This window comes from Merops nubicus, unplaced genomic scaffold (genome assembly GCF_000691845.1).
Source record: "Merops nubicus isolate BGI_N331 unplaced genomic scaffold, ASM69184v1 scaffold9001, whole genome shotgun sequence".
Lineage (NCBI taxonomy): Eukaryota > Metazoa > Chordata > Aves > Coraciiformes > Meropidae > Merops > Merops nubicus.
Window position 1 is genome coordinate 1 of NW_008587592.1, and position 18816 is coordinate 18816.

The 18816-nt window shown below is 44.5% G+C and overlaps 2 protein-coding genes across 2 annotated transcripts; both read left to right on the plus strand.

Moving 5' to 3' along the window:
* Nucleotides 1-1717: 1717 nt before the first annotated feature.
* Nucleotides 1718-11999, plus strand: LOC103781266 (putative tyrosine-protein phosphatase auxilin; the record flags this gene model as incomplete). Its single annotated transcript, XM_008948976.1, has 7 exons — nucleotides 1718-1852; nucleotides 3192-3260; nucleotides 4006-4131; nucleotides 5644-5904; nucleotides 6646-6791; nucleotides 8731-8907; nucleotides 9781-11999. Coding segments are annotated over 7 exons (1016 nt in total), but the record flags the coding sequence as incomplete, so codon positions are not given.
* Nucleotides 12000-13840: 1841 nt separating this feature from the next.
* On the plus strand, nucleotides 13841-16468 carry LEPROT. The gene is made up of 4 exons (XM_008948975.1): nucleotides 13841-13856; nucleotides 14055-14130; nucleotides 15065-15251; nucleotides 16352-16468. The coding sequence occupies exons 1-4, from the start codon at nucleotides 13841-13843 to the stop codon at nucleotides 16466-16468; spliced, it is 396 nt and encodes a 131-aa protein (XP_008947223.1).
* Nucleotides 16469-18816: the final 2348 nt, after the last annotated feature.

Here is an 18816-nt window from a genome sequence, read left to right on the forward strand (position 1 = left end):
TATGCCCAATAATGCATGTGAGGAGAATATATATTTTTAAAAAGGCTTCTTAGGTTTTGTGTAACCTCATAGCAGTTAGAATTTAATTTCTCTCTCTTGGAGCTATGATATTGATCCTGGACTATGAAATATGGCCACACAGTTTATGCTGGCTGTTTAATGTGGCTGCTTCTGGTCTTTCCCCAGACAAGATAGGCAACATGAGAAGATCTTTTTTCTTCAGAGACAGGCTGAGATCAGACTTGGAGAGGGGAGTAGTTGAATAGATGTTAGATGCATCTTTTAGAGCATTAAGTAACCAGAGGACAGCAAGTGAAAATAATTTGTCAACAAACAAGTGAAGAGCCCAATCCAGGTTGCTCAGATTCGTGGAGGACCTCTGGAATAGAGGGTTGTTTTTTGCCAAAGGCAGAATGTGAACAAGTGGCCTGATCTGGGAGCAGGACTCTGTGTGCTGTGCTGAGCTGCACAGCTTCTGTTTGCTTTGGCCAAATCCTTTGTGTTACAGTGTCAGAGCTGATGCTCTCAGCATGTACCAAATTCAGAGAGCACACTGGGCTTAGTTAACTTTTTTTTAACAGGTTGCTCAGAGCTCCATCCAACCTCCCCTGGGATGGTGCCAGGGATGGGGCAGCGACCACCTCTCTGGCCAGCCTGGGCCAGGGGCTCACCACCCCTAGCATAACAAATTTCTTTCTTCTCTCTAGTCTAAATCTCACTGTTTTCATTTCAAACCATTCCCCCCTTGTCCTGTCCCAACAGGCCCTGCTCACAAGTCTGTTCCCAGCTTTCTACCAGGCCCCTTGAAGTACTGTAAGGCTGCAAGAAGGTCTCCCTGGAGCCTTCTCTTCTCCAGGCTGTGCTGATGTAATAGTATCCCAGAGATACAATCTACTTGTACCAAGACTTGTGAAGGGAGGGAAGAGATGGAGACTGAGGAATGGAAGCAGAAGAGGGGAGAAGAACACAAGATTCAGTGGAAGAAATTAGGCTACTTTTATGTGGAGAAAGCTCATCTTGCTGTAGCTGTTGCATGCTCAGTCCCAGCTTCGGCCCAGGGGTGGGGAAGGGTCATCTCACAAGGCAGAGGTGCAGCAACAGTATTGGGAAAGGATTTCTGAATGTTGTTGTCAAGCTTTGCAGAGCCTGATGGGTGCTTGAAAGACAAAGGAAAAATACTACGTGGCTAAGTTGCTTCAGGAAAGCAAGAATAACAGCTTGCTGGATAAGTGAGGACTAGTAATTTGTGAAGTGTCCTAAACAATGAGTGAAATAAGTAATGAGCAGCAGCATCAACACAAAGCACAGCTTCTCAGGGTTGTATCTTTATGCTAGTATCTATTGCATCTCCATTCAGGATCCTCTTTACCTTAAACATGTTGAGAAGTAAGAATTTGAGTGACTTCAAGAGTTACTTTTGGTTGGGCTTTTTTTTTTTTCACATGAAAGACAGTAGGCAAAACAAATTGATCAACAATGGAGTTAAAGAGTGAACTGGATTCTTTTCTAACAAGTGAAAAAAATGTAGGAAAGTGATTTTTCCAAAGCTGTTTCTAAAAGATAGTCCAGGTAACTGATACTGTCCAGTTGCTCCCCCATAGTCACATGCTGTCTCCACTTTGGTATTGGGGTTTTCTTCTCCACACACTGGTGTCTTTTCCCTGAAGCACTGTACAAATTAATGATTTAGTTTTCTCAAATATGTTTTTTTTTACAGCTGCTGCCTTCGATCCATTTGGAAGTAGCCCAAAGCAGACTGGTCCAGACCTCCTGGGCTCCTTTCTTGGTTCCTCAGCTGTCCCTGGTGATCCTTTCCTTCAGGCAACGAGAAGTCCTTCACCAACCGTGCACAGCGATCCCTTTCACATGGGTAAGAAGCTGAGGCTCTTCTAGTGGATTTAAATAAAGGTGAAATGCTGCTTTTAAATAGTGATGGAGCCATTAAGTACAAACTGGTGCTCACCATAAAATGCTTCTAAACCACAGAAACCCCACTGAACAGGGAAGAGCTGTTTGTCTCCAGACTTAGAGCCTGTTCATAGTTTGAAGTGTGGTAGAAGGAGACTAGTTTTGCTCAGGTCTTAGACTTCATTAAGCTATCTGTATATATGAAAAAAGAGACCATGAGGAATGTCTGTCTGCATATTCCTGTGGTATTGAGGTCTCACTTGAACCAAACTAGCATTAATTGAACTAAATAGAGCATGACATATTAAGCCTTCTAAAGAAAACACACATCCTTTGGTGGTTTTAGTTACAGACATCTGCTTTCTTTAGTTCTGATAGTAACCCTGGCCAATTTCACAGTTCAATTTGACTCTTATTTGAAGAGAAGGATGTTATTTTTGTCTTTATTGGACTTTTTTTTCTTATCTTTGTTCAAAATGTTCCATAGCTGTCCCCTGCTCCCCCCATGCCAAAATGAAATGTTGTGACCTTTTCTGAAACACATTCAGATGTGAATTCATTTGTCTGATCATCTCACACATGTCCTTTGGGTGCAACAGTCTCACTGGAGAACCAAAATGATCAAGGATGGAGTTAGGGTGCTGCTGGCACTGCTCACATCCTTGCTTTGCCAAACTGGGTATTGGATGTTAACTCTGAATAAGATGGTTGAGTCTCACTTGGAGCTGGCTGCATTAATGAGAAGAATTTAAATGTTATCCCAGCATGATGGGGTGTTAAATTACCATGCTAGTGTCTACAGATAATGAAATGCTGGCAGGGTGGGCTGCACAGACTTGGGTACAGGGTTGAAGGAAGGACTCTGTGTGTTCTTTCTGGTTTACCTCTCTGTGGACTGATTTGCTTTATTGGTTCTCTTTTCTGTTTGCACGTAGAATGTTTGCTTGAGTTGAGATGTATTCAGAAACACAGAACCCCATGAGTTGTTCTGGTGGTACAGTGTTTTTATATAAATAAGGACATAAAGCCTCTGACTCAAGCTACTATAAAATGAACACTAAATCTGTGTCCTTCCCCCTTATCTCTCTATAGTATGAGAGGGGAAAAAAAATGGTTAAATTTGTAATACCCATCATGGGGTAGAAGGTAACTTCTAACTGGGAAATAGTAGATGGACACAATACTGTGTCTCCTGCTCCTTGCCCCCTGCTCTTCCTAGATGCTGGATTATGTTGGTTTTGCTGTACTGCTTTGAGCTGTTTCTACATAATCATTCTGCTTAGCTTCTAGCACACCGACTGTTTCCATACAACCAGATGTTTCCAGTGGCTGGGACTGGCCCAACAAACCAGGTACGTATGTAAAAATTCAGGACATTTAACAAAAAAACATTAAGAGACATTAAGAGAGGAGAGGGAGAGGGGAAAAATGATACCAGTGAGTGCAGAGAACAGGTTCCCATTTTCTGCTGCTTAGCACTTCCACTACTACAACAAAACTTCCATCAGGATTTTAGTCTCATCTGAAGTGCAGCCAGTGTGTTCTACCTGTTGTCCTGCTCTCCTAATCATCCAGGGTGTGGATCTGGAAAGACTACAAAACTTTCTGTTCAAAAATCTGGGTTTCCTTCCTCAACAAACCAGGACTTGAAGCAGGGCAGGTGCTCAGTGAGTGTGCAGAGTTGTCTCATTCCAACGTAGAGCCATGAGAAGGACCTGGGAAGTTCTACGTGTTCCTAGGATCCCACTAAATAATAGCAGGATACTTCCTAAACTTGGGAGAGTATGTATGCCCTACCAAAAGCTGCTTCCTGAAAGCTTCTAGATCTTAAAATAGATTCATTTGTCATAATTACTCTGTCACTGCAGACAGCCTGAGGAACTTTCTTCTGGCTGAGCCTAATCGTGAGTGGGTGTGCAACTAGTCTGGGCCAATGCTGAGTTGAGGCTGCTTAGGAGCCTGACAATAGCACACTCAATTTTAACAGCACTAGTCTAGCAGTGTGTGACTGAGCAGTGGGTAAGAGATGCACTCATGTAAAATAAGGATAAAAACGGAGTTATTTTGGTTTTTACATAATTTTTTTTCCCTTTTAAGGTGGCCTAGGAATGGGGAGTAAGTCAGCTGCCACCAGTCCTACAGGATCCCTCCACAGCACTCCCACTCATCAGTCTAAACCCCAAACACTGGATCCATTTGCTGATCTGGGGACTCTTGGAGCAAGTTTAGCAGGTTTGCATCCCTTCTTAAATAATTAAATAACACAACCAGCTCTGTTTTGGAGAAATAGGACGAGCAGCCTGGTATGTGACAAAATGCTCTCTGGGTCCTCTTGAGCAACCTGCATGCCACTGCTGCTTTCAGGCTTTGTCTGCTACCTGATTCTCCATAAGCTCTGACAAACCTGTGCTTTTCCTAATCCTCTAGCAAAAAAAAAAACCCTGCTAACAATTTGGTGGGACCTTGCTAGGCTCTATGGATTGTGAAGTGTAACCTCTATCTTCTAAGCCTAAACAGTCCCTGGTGAAGGATGCTCTGTATTTAGCTCTGGAGAACTGTTGCTACACAGCCTGGAGCAGTGCCTCTGAACAGCCTTTGGCTCTTCAAAGCTTCTGGGGTCCTTGGGGAATTGTTTCCTTCTAGAATTGACTCATTTTTGCTCTTTTGTGAGGAAACCTGTGGAACCTCACTAATCTGCCTCTAATTTGCTGTGCTGTCTGGTGGAGTCTGAGCCTCTTATTTGCAACTGGCTACAAAAGACTCTTCTTTCCTCCTTAAACAAGTATTTTGTCCTCGTTTTATCTCAGAAAACAATCAGCAAATCCTACTGTTAAAAAGGCAGTTCTGACAAATTGCTCAAGGTTTTCCTTAAAACCCAGCATGTCAGCTTCTCTGACTTGGATAAATAGGTTTTTTTTCTTCCCTTTGTCACTGCCCCCAGCTCTTTGCAAGCCGCTGTGGTTTTATCTGCTGTTTGTTTTCCCCTTTGCGTCAGTAGCAGCATGGTTCTGGAATTAGGTTTCCCGGTTCCCTCTGCTGGATCACTAGCTGCTCTGCAGGAGCAAAATAAAAAGCTTGCCAAGACCCACGGCAGAGCCATCGAGGTGTTTTTAAAACATGTGTTCTGCAGCAGAGTTGTTGGAGTTTCAAAACAAACTGCTTGGCACGCACAGGATATTTAACCACGTTTTTGTTGTTCATGACCAAGTTGAAAGCCCTTGATCCAGTTTCCATGACCTGTTTCAGAGCTCAGATTTGTGTGGATGTTAGTCTCCAATAATAAAACATGAACACTGTGTACCTCCCACCTCAAACTGAGCCAGAGGAGCATCCCCTAAAGCAATGAGGTGCTGAAACACACAACCCCTGGGGACAGCATCCCATCAGCACACCATAAGGTGATGCTCCTTCAACACATGTCAACTTGGTGTTGCCACCACCACAAAACCCAGCAGCTCTGGTTCCCAGTTAGCTGCTTTCCTGGTGTTTCCCCAACAAGGTTCCCCTCCAGTTCCTGTGCCACCTTCAAAGGCAGGTGCTGCCTTTTAAGCAGCTTACAGAGCAGTGACAGGAAAGTTGAAGGGTTTTTGCTTGATGTTGCAAAAATAAGTTTATAGCAGAGCTGAAAATAGAAGCCAGCTGCTTGGGGGATCTGGTTTAGGTTCCCTTTTTGGAAGGCAAGTCAGGTTCTTGTTTTCTAACATCTGCTGTCACCCCTTTTTCCGTGCTCTGCAGGTGGCCCCTCGTTTGCCAGCAAACCGACCACGCCGACGGGCATGGGTGGAGGCTTCCCCCCCTCGCCACAGAAACCTTCTCCCCAGCCCATGGGTGGCAGCAGTTGGCAGCAAGGAGCTGGCTATGGCTGGCAGCAGCCCCAGCCCAAAGCCCAGCCAAGCATGCCTCATGCCTCACCCCAGAACAAACCCAACTACAACGTGAGCTTCTCGGCGGCGCCGGGAGCGCAGAACGAGCGTGGGAAAGGACCAGCTCACGTGGGTAAGCTCCCTGGAGTTCAGCATCCAAAAGGTTGGCTCCTACTTGTGCTTCAGTGCTCAAACACCAGGTTAGGGTCTAAGCACATCTGTCCTGCTGATTGTTTGATGACACACATGAAGTTCAACGGTTGTTCTGTCCTAGACTGTCAAGTGTGCTAATATTTAGAATTGCAGAACAGTTTGGGTTGGAAGGGACCTTAAAGATCATTTGGTTCCACCCCCCCACCATGGGCAGGGACACCTCCCACTAGACCAGGTTGCTCCAAGCCCCATCCAACCTGGCCTTGAACACGTCCAGTGATGGAGCATCCACAGCTTCACTGGGAAGCCTGATCCAGTGTCCAACCACCCTCACTGTGAAAAGCTTCTTCCTTACATCTAATCTGAATCTACCTTCTTTCAGTTTAAAACCAAAGTCCTTCCCCATCCTTCCTGTAGCCCCCCTTTAAGTACTTGAAGGCTGCAATAATGTCTCTCCAGAGCCTTCTCTTCTGCAGGCTGAACAACCCCAACTCTCTCAGCCTGTCCTCATAGGATTTAGGAACTCCTGTTATTCCAAAGAGACTTCAATAATAATTTAAAATTAACATTAGGCTGTTATACCTCTCTTGTGAGCACCTGGACACTCATTAGCACCAACTGATTGTTATGGTGATAAGTGTTGGGGGATGGCTTGGGTAGAAAAGTAGTGTTCCATAAGTTTATATTGTGATGCCAACTTCAAATCTTCTTGTTTTTCAAGATGCAAAACCAAAAGTGTCTGCAGATTTCGAAGATCTATTATCTGGTCAAGGCTTTAATGCTCACAAGGACAAAAAGGGCCCTAAAACAATAGCTGAGATGAGAAAAGAAGAAATGGCTAAGGAGATGGACCCTGAAAAACTAAAAGTGAGCAATGGACTTGTTTATGCTCTTGCAATTGTTCAATGTGTCTTTTATTCTTGTCATGTTGGAGGTGGGGGAGGCAGAAAACCACCAGCTGTCCTGCACGTGAGGCAGCCAAGCACATCCTTCTGATCATTTAATGCCAGAAGCTCTCCTCCTGCTGTAGCACTTAGTGTGCAGCCTCTGGGTCCCCAGGACTATGAGCTCTCTCTCCTTCTTGCTTTCCACAGAATAAGTGTCTAAGCCTGATGGCATCATAAACTGCTTTTCTCCCCATTCATGTGCCAGACAGCAGTGAGCTAGTGTCACCAGAAAGAGAAAGTCATACATTGTGGGTGTTTGTGGAGATAACTTCCCCATCTCATCAGAGTGAGAGATACTACTGATAAAAAGGGTTGAGTTTTTAGAACCTGTTCTGAAAGAGCTTCTGACAAATGAAGGTGTTCTCATCGATAGCTTGAAAGTTCCCATGAAGGCAGCCTCTAGGTCCCCAGGACTATGAGCTCTCTCTCATTCTTGCTTTCCACAGAATGTCTAAGCCTGATGGCATCATTAACTGCTTTTCTCCCCATTCATGTGCCAGACAGCAGTGAGCTAGTGTCACCAGAAAGAGAAAGTCATACATTGTGGGTGTTTGTGGAGATAACTTCCCCATCTCATCAGAGTGAGAGATACTACTGATAAAAAGGGTTGAGTTTTTAGAACCTGTTCTGAAAGAGCTTCTGACAAATGAAGGTGTTCTCATCGATAGCTTGAAAGTTCCCATGAAGCTCTCACTGATAGCTTGAGGCCACCACAAGAACAGTGACCTTCTCTCCCTGTCCTGCCAAACCCAGGGCTGGTGAAATGAGGGATGTTCTCCCCACTGCAAGATTGCCTTGGGGCAGAAAGTGAGAGCTTCACAGGGTTTGCTCCTGTGAAATTCTCATGCCTTCCCTGGAGATGTGAACATCCTTTGGAAGAGATTTAAAACCCCAAGGTTACATTTCTGGCCTAAACCAGCCTGTGGCAAAGGGTGGCTTGCTCACTGTTACTCATGGGGCTGCTGGTCTCCCACATCATTCCAGCCCTGATTAGCAGGCACAGCTAATCAAACTAATCCTCTGTCTCATTAATCTTGCCTGCTTTGGAATTCTCTCCTTTCTCCTCTATAAATTGCCAAAGTACAGATCTGTTAGGAAGGGAAGGAAATTGAGCCTGTCCCACTCTACATTTGAAATGCAACCCCCTGAATTGTACTTAGAGCAGCTTTCCCAGTTTATAAGCTATACCACCTCAGTGGTTCATGTGGTCCCATTGAATGTGTGCAAGCTGCTGAACTGCTGGAGCATGCAGCTGATTCTCCCTTCCCAATACAATTCTCCTTCCTCTCTGTTTTACTTCATTGAGTCTTTAGAAGACTTAACTCTATGCATGCACAAAAGATATACACATCCACAGGAGAGTTCTAGTCAAGGTTGCTTTAGGTGTGCAGTTAAGCTTGCTGGAGACTCATGCAGTTATCATAGTCATAGAATGTTTGGGTTGGAAGGGACCTCCAAAGGTCATCTAGTCCAACCCCTGCTATAAGCAGGGACATCTCCAATTAGATCAAGCTGCTCAGAGCTTCATCCAGCCTGACCTTTATCTCCAGGAATGGAGCCTCCACCACCTCCCTGGGACATTTCATGTGTCTTCTGACTGTTTCATCTAATGATTGTTCATAAGCATCGCCAACTCAGTATTTTTAGCAGGGATGTTGTTCAAGGTGTGTCTTAACTTTCAAGCAGTGATATAAAAAAATAGGTGTCAAAGTAAAGACTGACAACTATCCTCTGAAATGTTTTCTAAAGTTGGGGAAGGAATGTAAGGTGCTCCTTGGAGACCTTGCTATTCAAACGAAGGAACATTTTCCTGCTGGAATATCTAAGGCATGAACTGAGGCTCACATTCTTGTCTCCAGGTCCTGGAATGGATTGAAGGGAAGGAGAGGAATATAAGAGCCCTGCTGTCCACAATGCATACAGTCCTGTGGGCAGGGGAGACCAAGTGGAAACCTGTGAGCATGGCAGATCTTGTCACACCAGAGCAGGTGAAGAAGGTCTACCGGCGGGCAGTGCTTGTTGTCCATCCTGACAAGGTAAAGCTTTCCTAGTTCCAAGTCCAGAAATTGGCACTGTTGCCTTAATTATAAAGGGATTAATGTGATTGCTTCGTTTATTGGTGCAAACAGCTCTGCAGGAGGAAGTCATTTAGGATCTTTGCCAGTTTCTGAAAGGTGAGAGCTCTGACCTCTCCCAGCCCCAAGACTACCTGGCACATGCTGCTCCAAGCAACAGAGATTTAGGTGTCCAGCTTCTGTTGCCCTCACTTTGACCCTAAACCATACTGGTGGTGAACAGCAATCCAGAATATTGTGCCTGCTGAAGGGGTGGAGGTGTGATAGGGACCTATGAAAGGATGGGGCTCTTAAAATCAAACTTCTAACATGGAGAATGGGTTATGCAATTATCTAGTTGGTGATCTTGCTGCTTACACTTGCCAACCAGAGGGCAACGGTGCCCTCTGGGAACCCCTGTGGGGATGATGAGGCTTCTACTTGAACAGAAGTGGGGGCCCTGAGGGTTTCAGGGCAGTGGGCAAGGCTTGAGAAGATGTGGGCTGCCCAGGGGCTTGTAGGAATACTGCTTGTATCACAGAACTCTGGCAGGTGGCAGCTCTTCCCCTTCAGTGCAGGTAAAATGCCTCTTGCAAAGCCTAGCCTCAAGATTTTTGTGCTTGGGACTCCAGTGCTTTGTCATACTTGGGGGGGGTTATCAGCTCTGAGGAGCAGAAGAGCCAAGAAATCCTTAAGCTGTGAACAAGGTAAGAAGCTTGTCCTGGTCAAAGAATAACTGAAAACCATTTGTGGGAAGTGAATGATAACTGCTTGAGAATCCAGCTGCTCAAACATCAGCTTGTTGTGGTCCAAGTTGGTAGATGTGACATCCCTCTTTCTGTTTTTTTATTCCAGGCTACTGGGCAGCCATATGAACAATATGCAAAGATGATATTTATGGAGCTAAATGATGCCTGGTCAGAATTTGAAAACCAAGGACAAAAACCCTTGTATTAGGTACTTTCTCAGTCTCCACTACAGACCTGTGCTAGTTCTTATATAGTCTCTTGTCACAAATGTCACAGATCAACCAAACTCTAGCTGGAAATTCAGAAGTTTCCGAAAACTAAGAGCCTAATACTTATCATGAAGAACAAGAGAAAAGTTTCCTTATAGTTGTGTCAAGAATCCTGAGCTCAGAGGAACTCTAGCCACCTGGCTTGCCACATGGGAGCCACAGGGGTTACAGTTTCTTGTAACTTCTGTGTTTTTCTTTGGATTCAAGTGAGGTGAGAGAGAGAGAGAACACATTCTGGGCAAAGGTGGAATTGTTCTCTCTGACACAGTGTACCTGGTGGATTTCCTACCTAGGGTTTTTTTTTTTGTGTGTGATATGACAACACTTCAGCTGAGTTCAGTAATTGGTGAAGCCCAGACTTTGATGTCCTTTCTTCCCAGGTTTGGATCAAAGGTTATCCAATTGAAGTGCTCAGGTGTGATTCAGGCACACTTATAACAGTCACCATTTGTTGCTTAATTGCTCATTTAGTGTGTTGTGCCTGAATGGAGATGGAGCTGAATCCTGGGTTAGATGAGTGTGGCAGCTGACTGCTGCTTTGTGTGTTAACACCATACTTCACCTTGGGAAAGAGATTCCTCAGCAGTGTGGAGCGATGTCTTTGAAAGCAAGGAACAAGAAACTGGTTAAACAGTACCTTGGTTTGTTAAACAACAGTTCTGGGGGAATAGGGAATTGGGGGGGAAGGGTGAATCCACGTTTGTGAAAATGAGGAATGAGCATGTACTGCATTTCCCACAAAGTTCTCACCAATACCTTGAAACCATCAAAAGAAATATCAACCAACCGACACTCTGCTGCAAAGTTCTAGAAACTTCCCAGTCTATAGGTAACACTGTCCCTCCTGAGGATTCCAGATACCTTTTTCCAGCCTGCTGTGTATCACCTCTATGCCTTTATCAGCTCCAGAGCACTTGGCAAAGGCTCTTGGCAGAATACAACCTGTTGCAACTTCACTTTTCAGACCATGGTGTAGATGTCAGTGGGCCAGGTCTGATCTCTGAGGTAAAGCCAGTGCAAATTGATTCTCTTAAAAGTTTATATTGGACCAAAGCAATAATATCAGAAGGAGATTCCTCTGATGCTAAAGCTGAAGCATCTTTCCTAGGTAAAAAGCAAGTTTTACACTCTTCACCCCAAATTCTGGCATTCTCCTTTTGTAGGAAACTAAAGGAATTTAGTAGAGGTTTATTCACCAACATGTGTCTGTATCTGAGCTTGGAAAGGGTTGGTATGTTCAGGAGGAGGCAGGAATTTGTATCTGCTGCTCAAGGAACAGGTTGCCATCGGATGGAATCTTTAAAGCCAGTGGTTTTTAAAGACAATCCACTTGTTGCACTTAGATTTTCAAGTGGCAAAAGATTTACTGCAAAGACAGCGTGTCAAAGTCCATTGCTTTCTGTATAAAAGTCATCCTTTTGTTGTATTGGTCCATTATTTACTACCATGAATTAACAATGTGAAACCAACACATAGGTCTCCTTTTATATAAAAGACCTTAAGATAATAGTAACAAACTGGATGTTATTTATTAATGTTTTGATCCAGTATGTGCTTGTCTTCTTTAAAGAGATAACTGGAATGTGAATCATGTTCCTGTGATTTGTTGGTTTATTGTTTCTCATTCACATTTGTAGATCTTGTGACCTATGCCTATATAATAAAAAGGATCTCATTACTATAAAGTACTTTTTTTAATGATGAAAACTACGTTAGCTTTGTATGGAGTTGGTCATGGCACATAACTCTGGACACTTTAATCCATCATTAAACTTTATCGACCAAAAGAAACCCTACCCCACTTAAGCTTTGATTACTTCCATCCCTAATGTTTTTATGGATGCATGAAAGTATTAGGACGTATGTTTATCAAAATAGTTAACTAAAAAAAAAAAAAACACACCATTCTTGTCATATCTGGTAGTGACAGAGGTTATCAATGTTCAGGTTTACTGTTTGACTAAATTATTGTAATTTTTGTAAATACAGTATATAAACGATGAAATTGTGACTGGTCTAAAACATTTGTATATACATTAAAAAGCTCAAATTAACATATTCAGGTATGTTTTGTGCTGGGGGGGGGGAACCTGTTGCTGCCTTGGTTTAAACACAGCTCAAAGTCATGTCTCTGTAGATGCCAGATAAGCAACAACACCTCCAAATGGAAAATTCTTTTGCCTTCAGTTGGGGGGGACCTCTGCGGTACACGAAGGTGTCCACAAATAACTTACTCTAAAGACAAATACTCTTTTTTTTTCTGGAGTTTTTTTTTCCTCTATAGTAAACAAGGTACAGCAAAATCATCTCTACATCATTTTCTGTCTAAAAAAAAAGCTAAGAAATCTCATGTTCAATTGCTAAACACAAAGTGTGACCAGACCACAGTGTTAAAATCATAGATCTGCTTCCATAGTACGGGTGGTGATCACTCACTTTTTTTTCTGGAGTTTTTTTTTTCAATAGTAGAGATGCTTTTGCTGTACCTTGTTTACATCATTTTCTGTCTGAAAAAAAAACAAGAAATCTTGTTTTCAATTGCTAAACACGAAGTGTGACCAGACCACAGTGTTAAAATCATAGATCTGCTTCCATAGTACGGGTGGTGATCACTCAGGTGGTGGTCACGGCTCTAAAGTGGTCACTAATGCTGTGCAGTCATCCACAGCTTGGCATTCCAGGTGCTTTTCCCAAATTAAGACATTATGGAAACAACTTGAGAACGTTGGTCCTATATGAACAACGCTGGAGACACCCAAGCAACTCAACAAACACAGCACCTAGCTAAATTCTTTGAGTAAAAATTTTGCTATTTAAGCGTGCCCATTAGAGCCAACAAGGCAGCTTAATGAAGTTGTAATAATTATAATAACTGGGAAAAAATCTGTATCAAAGAACCCATGAAACAAGAAGAGTTGAGAAGGAGAGAGGGGAGATATCTAATGAAAACCTTCCCTGGGAGGTGTATCCCAAGGATATGGACCTGTTGGAGCAGGGCCAAGGGATGGCCATGAAGATGACCTGAGGGCTGGAACCCCTCTGGTGTGAGGCCAAGGTGAAGGACGTGGAGGTTCAGCCTGGAGAACAGAAGGCTCTGGGGAGATACTATGGCCTTCTAGTATCTGAAGGGGGCCAACAAGAAAGCTGGGGAGGGAGTTTTTACAAGGGATTGTAGTGGTAGGATAAGGGGTGATGGCTTCAAACTTGAAGAGGGAAGATTTAGATTAGAAATTAGGAAAAAGTTCTTCCCTGTGAGGGTGGTGAGACCCTGGCCCAGGTTGCCCAGGGAAGCTGTGGATGCTCCATCCCTGGAGGTGTTCAAGGCCAGGCTGGATGGGGCTTGGAGCAACCTGCTCTAGTGGGAGGTGTCCCTGCCCATGGCAGGGGGTTGGAACTAGATCCTGAAGGCCTGTTCCAACCCATTCTATGAAAACCTCCCTCGGAAAAGCTGCTTTTGGCTCAAAAACAGGCTCTCAAAAACCTGAGGTTTGAAAAAAATAGCGTTCAAACCGTGATGCACCCTCACGGCTGTGGATTAGCAGAAGGAGGTGGACGATGCAAATCCTGAGGCCAGCAGGCACCCGGGCACCTATTTTTTGAGGTGAAAACGGGGTTTTTCCACAGCACCCCTCAAACCAGCTGTTTACAAACGTTATTTACTCCTTTAAATCGTCTTTTCGCACACATGAACGACACCTCTCTGTCCCTGTGGGCGCGTTTAGATACCGAACACCCGCCCGGAGGGGAAGCACCACCCCGTCACCATGGCGACGGGAAGACTTTTAAAGGCCTGCTGGCCCTTTAAGACGGCGGGTCACGTGAGGCGGAGGGGGCGTGGCCAAGGGCCCGGTAGGCGGAAGTCGGTGTGGGTTCGGTGCCGTTAACGGAGACGGGAAGATGGCGGGTGTCAAAGGTACCGAGAGGCCTCGGCCCGAAGCGGCTCGTGAGCGGCCGTTTCCCGCCTTCGGGCCGAGGTCTCCGTGAGGGGACAGAGCCCCCGGGTTGTGCCCTCACCGCCCTCAACCGCCCTTCACCGGGGAGGGCTGACCCGTAACGACCGTTAGCGGCTGAGGCGACTCCCGCCTCACGCTCCCGCCTTGTCCCCTTGCAGCTCTCGTGGCGCTTTCCTTCAGCGGGGCCATCGGGTTGACGTTCCTCATGCTGGGCTGCGCCCTGGAGTACTACGGGTGAGCTTGGGGGGGGAATTGTTTACTGAGGAAAGGCGAGGTGGGTGCTAAATAACCGTTTTGAACCTCACACGGGGTGGTCCTCAGAATTAGGGGGAGATTCCGGCTCAGAATTAGGGAGCAATTCTGCCTGGAGCTTGGGAACTGATTCTGGCCAGGAATTAGGGCGAGATTCTAATCAGGGATCAGAGGTTTCAGTTAGAAGGTAGGAAGAGTTTTTAATTAGAAGTTAGGGAGAAGTTGTTCACTCTGAAGGTGATGACGCTCTGGCCCAGGTTGCCCAGGGAAGCTGTGGATGCTCTTGGAGGTGTTCAAGGCCAGGTTGGATGAGGCTTTTTGGTACCTGGTGGCATGGGAGGTGTCCTGGCCTATGGCAGAGGGGTTGGAACTGGGTGATCTTTAAGGTCCCCTCCAACCCAAACCTTTCTATGATTCCCAGTTTCTTTCAACAACCCTTCTACCACAAGACTCCAGCTGGGATGTCTCCTTAAAATCCAGGCTGAATCCATGTGAAGCTCTCACCCAGAGATGGGAGCAGGAGGGTGTGCCTTCAGTCAGCCTGTTTACACTCCAGAATCCCTTTAATTTGAGGAAGCTCATGGTTCCTGCCCTGCTTGCCTGTGGTTCCTGTTCCCCGTGTGGTGACTGCTGTGTGGGGAGCTGAATCACTGAGGTGGTGTAAATGTGAAATCCATTAAGTTTGGGTCCTGTGAGGGGGTGGGTCCTGCTGTACACGAGGCTCTGCTGGTGCCTGTGTGCAGGGAGAGCGAGGTGGGATTACCTCTTTGGTTGAAAGCTGTTGGTTAAATAACACATAAACCATAAAAATCCACTTTTCAGGCCATAAATTCCCATTTTCCTAAGCAAAAGAGACCTTTTTATTGACGCATCCATCAAAACTGACCACGTCTTTCCTTTTTCCCTCCCTCCCCAGTGTATACTGGCCTCTGTTTGTCTTAATATTTTACTTCATCTGCCCCATTCCCCACTTCATTGCCAAGCGTGTGGGCGATGACAGCGAGGGGGCCAGCAGTGCCTGCAGGGAGCTGGCCTATTTCTTCACCACTGGCATCGTTGTCTCTGCCTTTGGCTTCCCTATAATCCTGGCCCGGGTGGAAGCGGTGAGTGCTGCTCCTTGGCTTTTGTTTTGAGGGGCCAAAACTGAGTGCCACATCTTTGGGAGGTGTTGCTCTTTGGGCATCCTGCCTTTCCTCTCGTTATCCTGAGGGAAAAGCTGTGGAAATTTTTATAGTGAGCAGAGGACTTGGATGACTGAAAAGATTTTAGCTGTTTTTTTTTATTTTCCAGCTTTGTTTTGGTCCAATACAAGATATTATCTCCTCCTACATCTCATGCCTCTCTGTCTCATCAATTTTGCCCTGCTTTTCGTGCCACCTTCCTTATTTTTCTCTCAGAATGTCCTTTCTCCATGTAGGATGCTGAAAAGTTGCTGACTGGAACACGTTCCCAGTTAAAAGGCCAAACTTCCAGAGCTGCCCTTCTGGTTTTCAAAGCATTTCCCAAGCTCATGCTTTGCCCCCTCAGAGTCTGAGGAAATTCTGCTAGCTTCTTTTTCTCTTTGCTTTCTGAACTGCTCTTCAGTGGTGAGATTGGTTTGTTTTGCAAGGCAAAGAACTCTTTGGGCCTGTCTCCCAAACTGCCCAACGATGTTTGTAGGTGTTGGGTTCTTTTCCCCTGCAGGCTTTCAGTTTTGCTTCAAACTCGTGTGCTTAGTCTTAATTTCTTTGGAATGCCAAATTTCCCTCATGCTGCCTTTTCTGTTTTGAACCTGTGGACCTGACGTAGGCAGAGCCAGCAGTGACCACGAGGGGGAACTCTAATTTATACCTATATCTTTAATTGTCACTTAATTGAGTCAATTTGGTCGGGCAGATGGTCAAAGCAAGCTATTTACCTTTAAATCCACCTCCTGTTTTCACCAGATCTTTTTTTCTATGACTTAGGTACATTTTAGTGACTTGTATGGTGAGGTAATTATTCTAAAACACAGCACTATGAGCCTGTCTAAAGCATTAATCATAGGAGTGGTTGCTAATTGAATGATTAGTCACATAAATGGAATGGTTTCTTGTTTGTCTTTTTTTCCTTTATGCTTTTAGCACTTTTCTGTAGTATTTCGATTTATCTAATGCATAGAAATAACTGTCCTGCACGTGTGTTATAAGAACAGCTTTGATTGTTTCATTTCCTTGCATTTCAGATCAAATGGGGAGCCTGTGGCCTGGTGCTGGCTGGCAATGCAGTCATTTTCCTTACTATTTTAGGCTTTTTTCTTGTGTTTGGTAGAGGAGATGACTTTAGCTGGGAGCAGTGGTAGGACGTCGCTCTGCTGCTGGTAACACTTCCCAGCATGTATCACTCTGTGTGTGTGTGCACTCTGAGGTTGTGGATGTCCATCTGCATGGAGTTCCACATTATCACATCATCATGTGCTTTTTTTTTAAATAACATGCCCTGCAGCCAAAGGGAAAAGGCCCCTTGTGATAGCTGTTGTCATGCATTTGGTAAAAGCTGGAGTCACTTGCAAATTTGTCCCCAGATAAGCTGTTTTACTGTGTTTTATTTTTCCACTCTGTATGCATTAACTTTTGTTTTAATCACAGAAGTGTCATTGATATGTGTGATATTGGTCAGCATGCCTGCTGCATTTTTTAACCATGTAATCAACACAGGCCAATATAAACACTACCATTGGTGTTGATCAGTCTTGTGGCTTTGGTTGGAGTTGAAGGAATACTTCTCATTTGAATAATTGTCATTTTAGTGGGTTTTCTTGACAACATAAAACCCAACGTAGTTTATGCCAAATCTTTTACTACCTTATGAAAGACAAAGAGAATAACCCAGGTTAAAAATCCTTCCACTTATGGTGTTCATTGAAAAAAAATCCCCCTCCAAAGATACTCAGGCTCTGTCCCTACTCAGCAACTGTGGATATATGTGGGGGATAATATGTTTTAATGCCTCTTTAATGCTTAGAGCTGATGTTACTTCTCTTCTGAAGGGTCACAAAAGAAGACACTGCACTCAGGACACTTAGAGTGTAATGTCCAACTCTGTTCTTAGGTGTGAAATGCCTGAATTGCAGAGGAGTGTGTGTTCTGCTGGGTGGGACTTCTCATCTCCTCAGCTCTCATGGCTTTGAAAACTCACTAACTCTTTTTGTCTGTACGAAAAGATTGTTATTATAAAACACTATATTTTTAAATAGCATTATCCTAGTAACCAGTCACATAATAACACTTCTAGAAAGGAAACTCTATGACTATTTGAGCTGGCTGAATCCTGCAGATGGTGGGTTTGTAAAAACGTGTTCTGATCCCACCCTGACTCGAGAAGATGCTTCAGGAATCTGCAAAGGGGTGAAGGGAGAGACACTGAGTTTATCCTGGCATGGAAAAATGGACATAAAGAGGTCTCTGCTATGTGGAGGAAGAAGCTGGATTCCTGCACAGGGTCTGCTCTACTCTTGAAGGTTCTTCAGGTTGCAAGTGAGTGTTTTCTGGTTGTGTGACTTCGTCCTCAGCTGCCTGTCATCACCCTGTAAAGCTGTGAGGGTCTCAGGAGGCAACAGAATCCCCCCCACGAGACGTGGCAGCTTCACCAGCACAGTGCCTTTTGCTCCTCTGAGCTGTAAGGAACTACTTAAGCTGCTCTCCAAAACTCTCAATACTCATGTACTCCAAAATGGTGTCCCATGGATCCCAATGGTTCAAAAAGTGACAGGCTTATGTGGGGGCTCTGGCACTGGGGGCAGAAATCATTCTGTGGACCAAGGAATGTTCTATCACTCGAGCAGGGTTGGGATATTTGGTTTCAGGAAGGATAATTGCATATTCTAGATTTAAACTTCAGATGTAAGGGGAGCTCTTCAGTGCTGAAGAGCTGCATGTTACACTGAAGTGTGTCTGGGCTGTAAAAGAAGAATTAACACTGAAGGACAGGGCTCCTTGGGGGTGTTAATGCTGCAGGAGAGACATGGCAGGAATATATTTGTAAACTCTCTTCTAGTGTCTGCTTCCTCACTTAAGGCAAAATCTGTTGGACCTTACTGATTTTTTTCTGCTGGGGAAATTATTTGTTCTAATTACAAGCCAAGTTGTTTACAGTAAACATAATTTCCACAGAAAGTCCTATTTAATTTTTGAAGAAGTTGCCTTTTTCTTTTTATGTACAATGGCATTTTTCATTCAAATTAGTGAAGTAAACCAGCAGCAATAAGACACAATTTAAGTGCCTGGTCCTGTAAATGCCTGATGTCTTTGCTAACAGTTCTGTTTAACTCCTGTTAAAATACTCATGTGCTTGCAGGGTTAGATCCTGGGGTATTTTTACTCCTGAGAATTCATGTCCTGAAGGCTTCAAGAGAAATCTATGAAACTACTCACTGGTGAAATGTTGCTTTTAAGGCAGTGGTGAAAACCAGCTGAGATGAATTTTTCTTTCAATTATTTGTAGAATCTGTTGTAGGTGGGTTAGTAAATAGCATGCTCGTGGCAGATTGGGATCCAGGCAGTAAAACATATGACAATCTAAAATAAAAAGGAGGATTAGGAAGCTCAGTCTTGGAGAGGTTGGTTCTTTGACAAATTATTCTATTTATTGTATTTCCTATACTGTGCTGTGGTTGGTGGGTCCCCCATGAAGTGGCAGGGAGGTACTGAA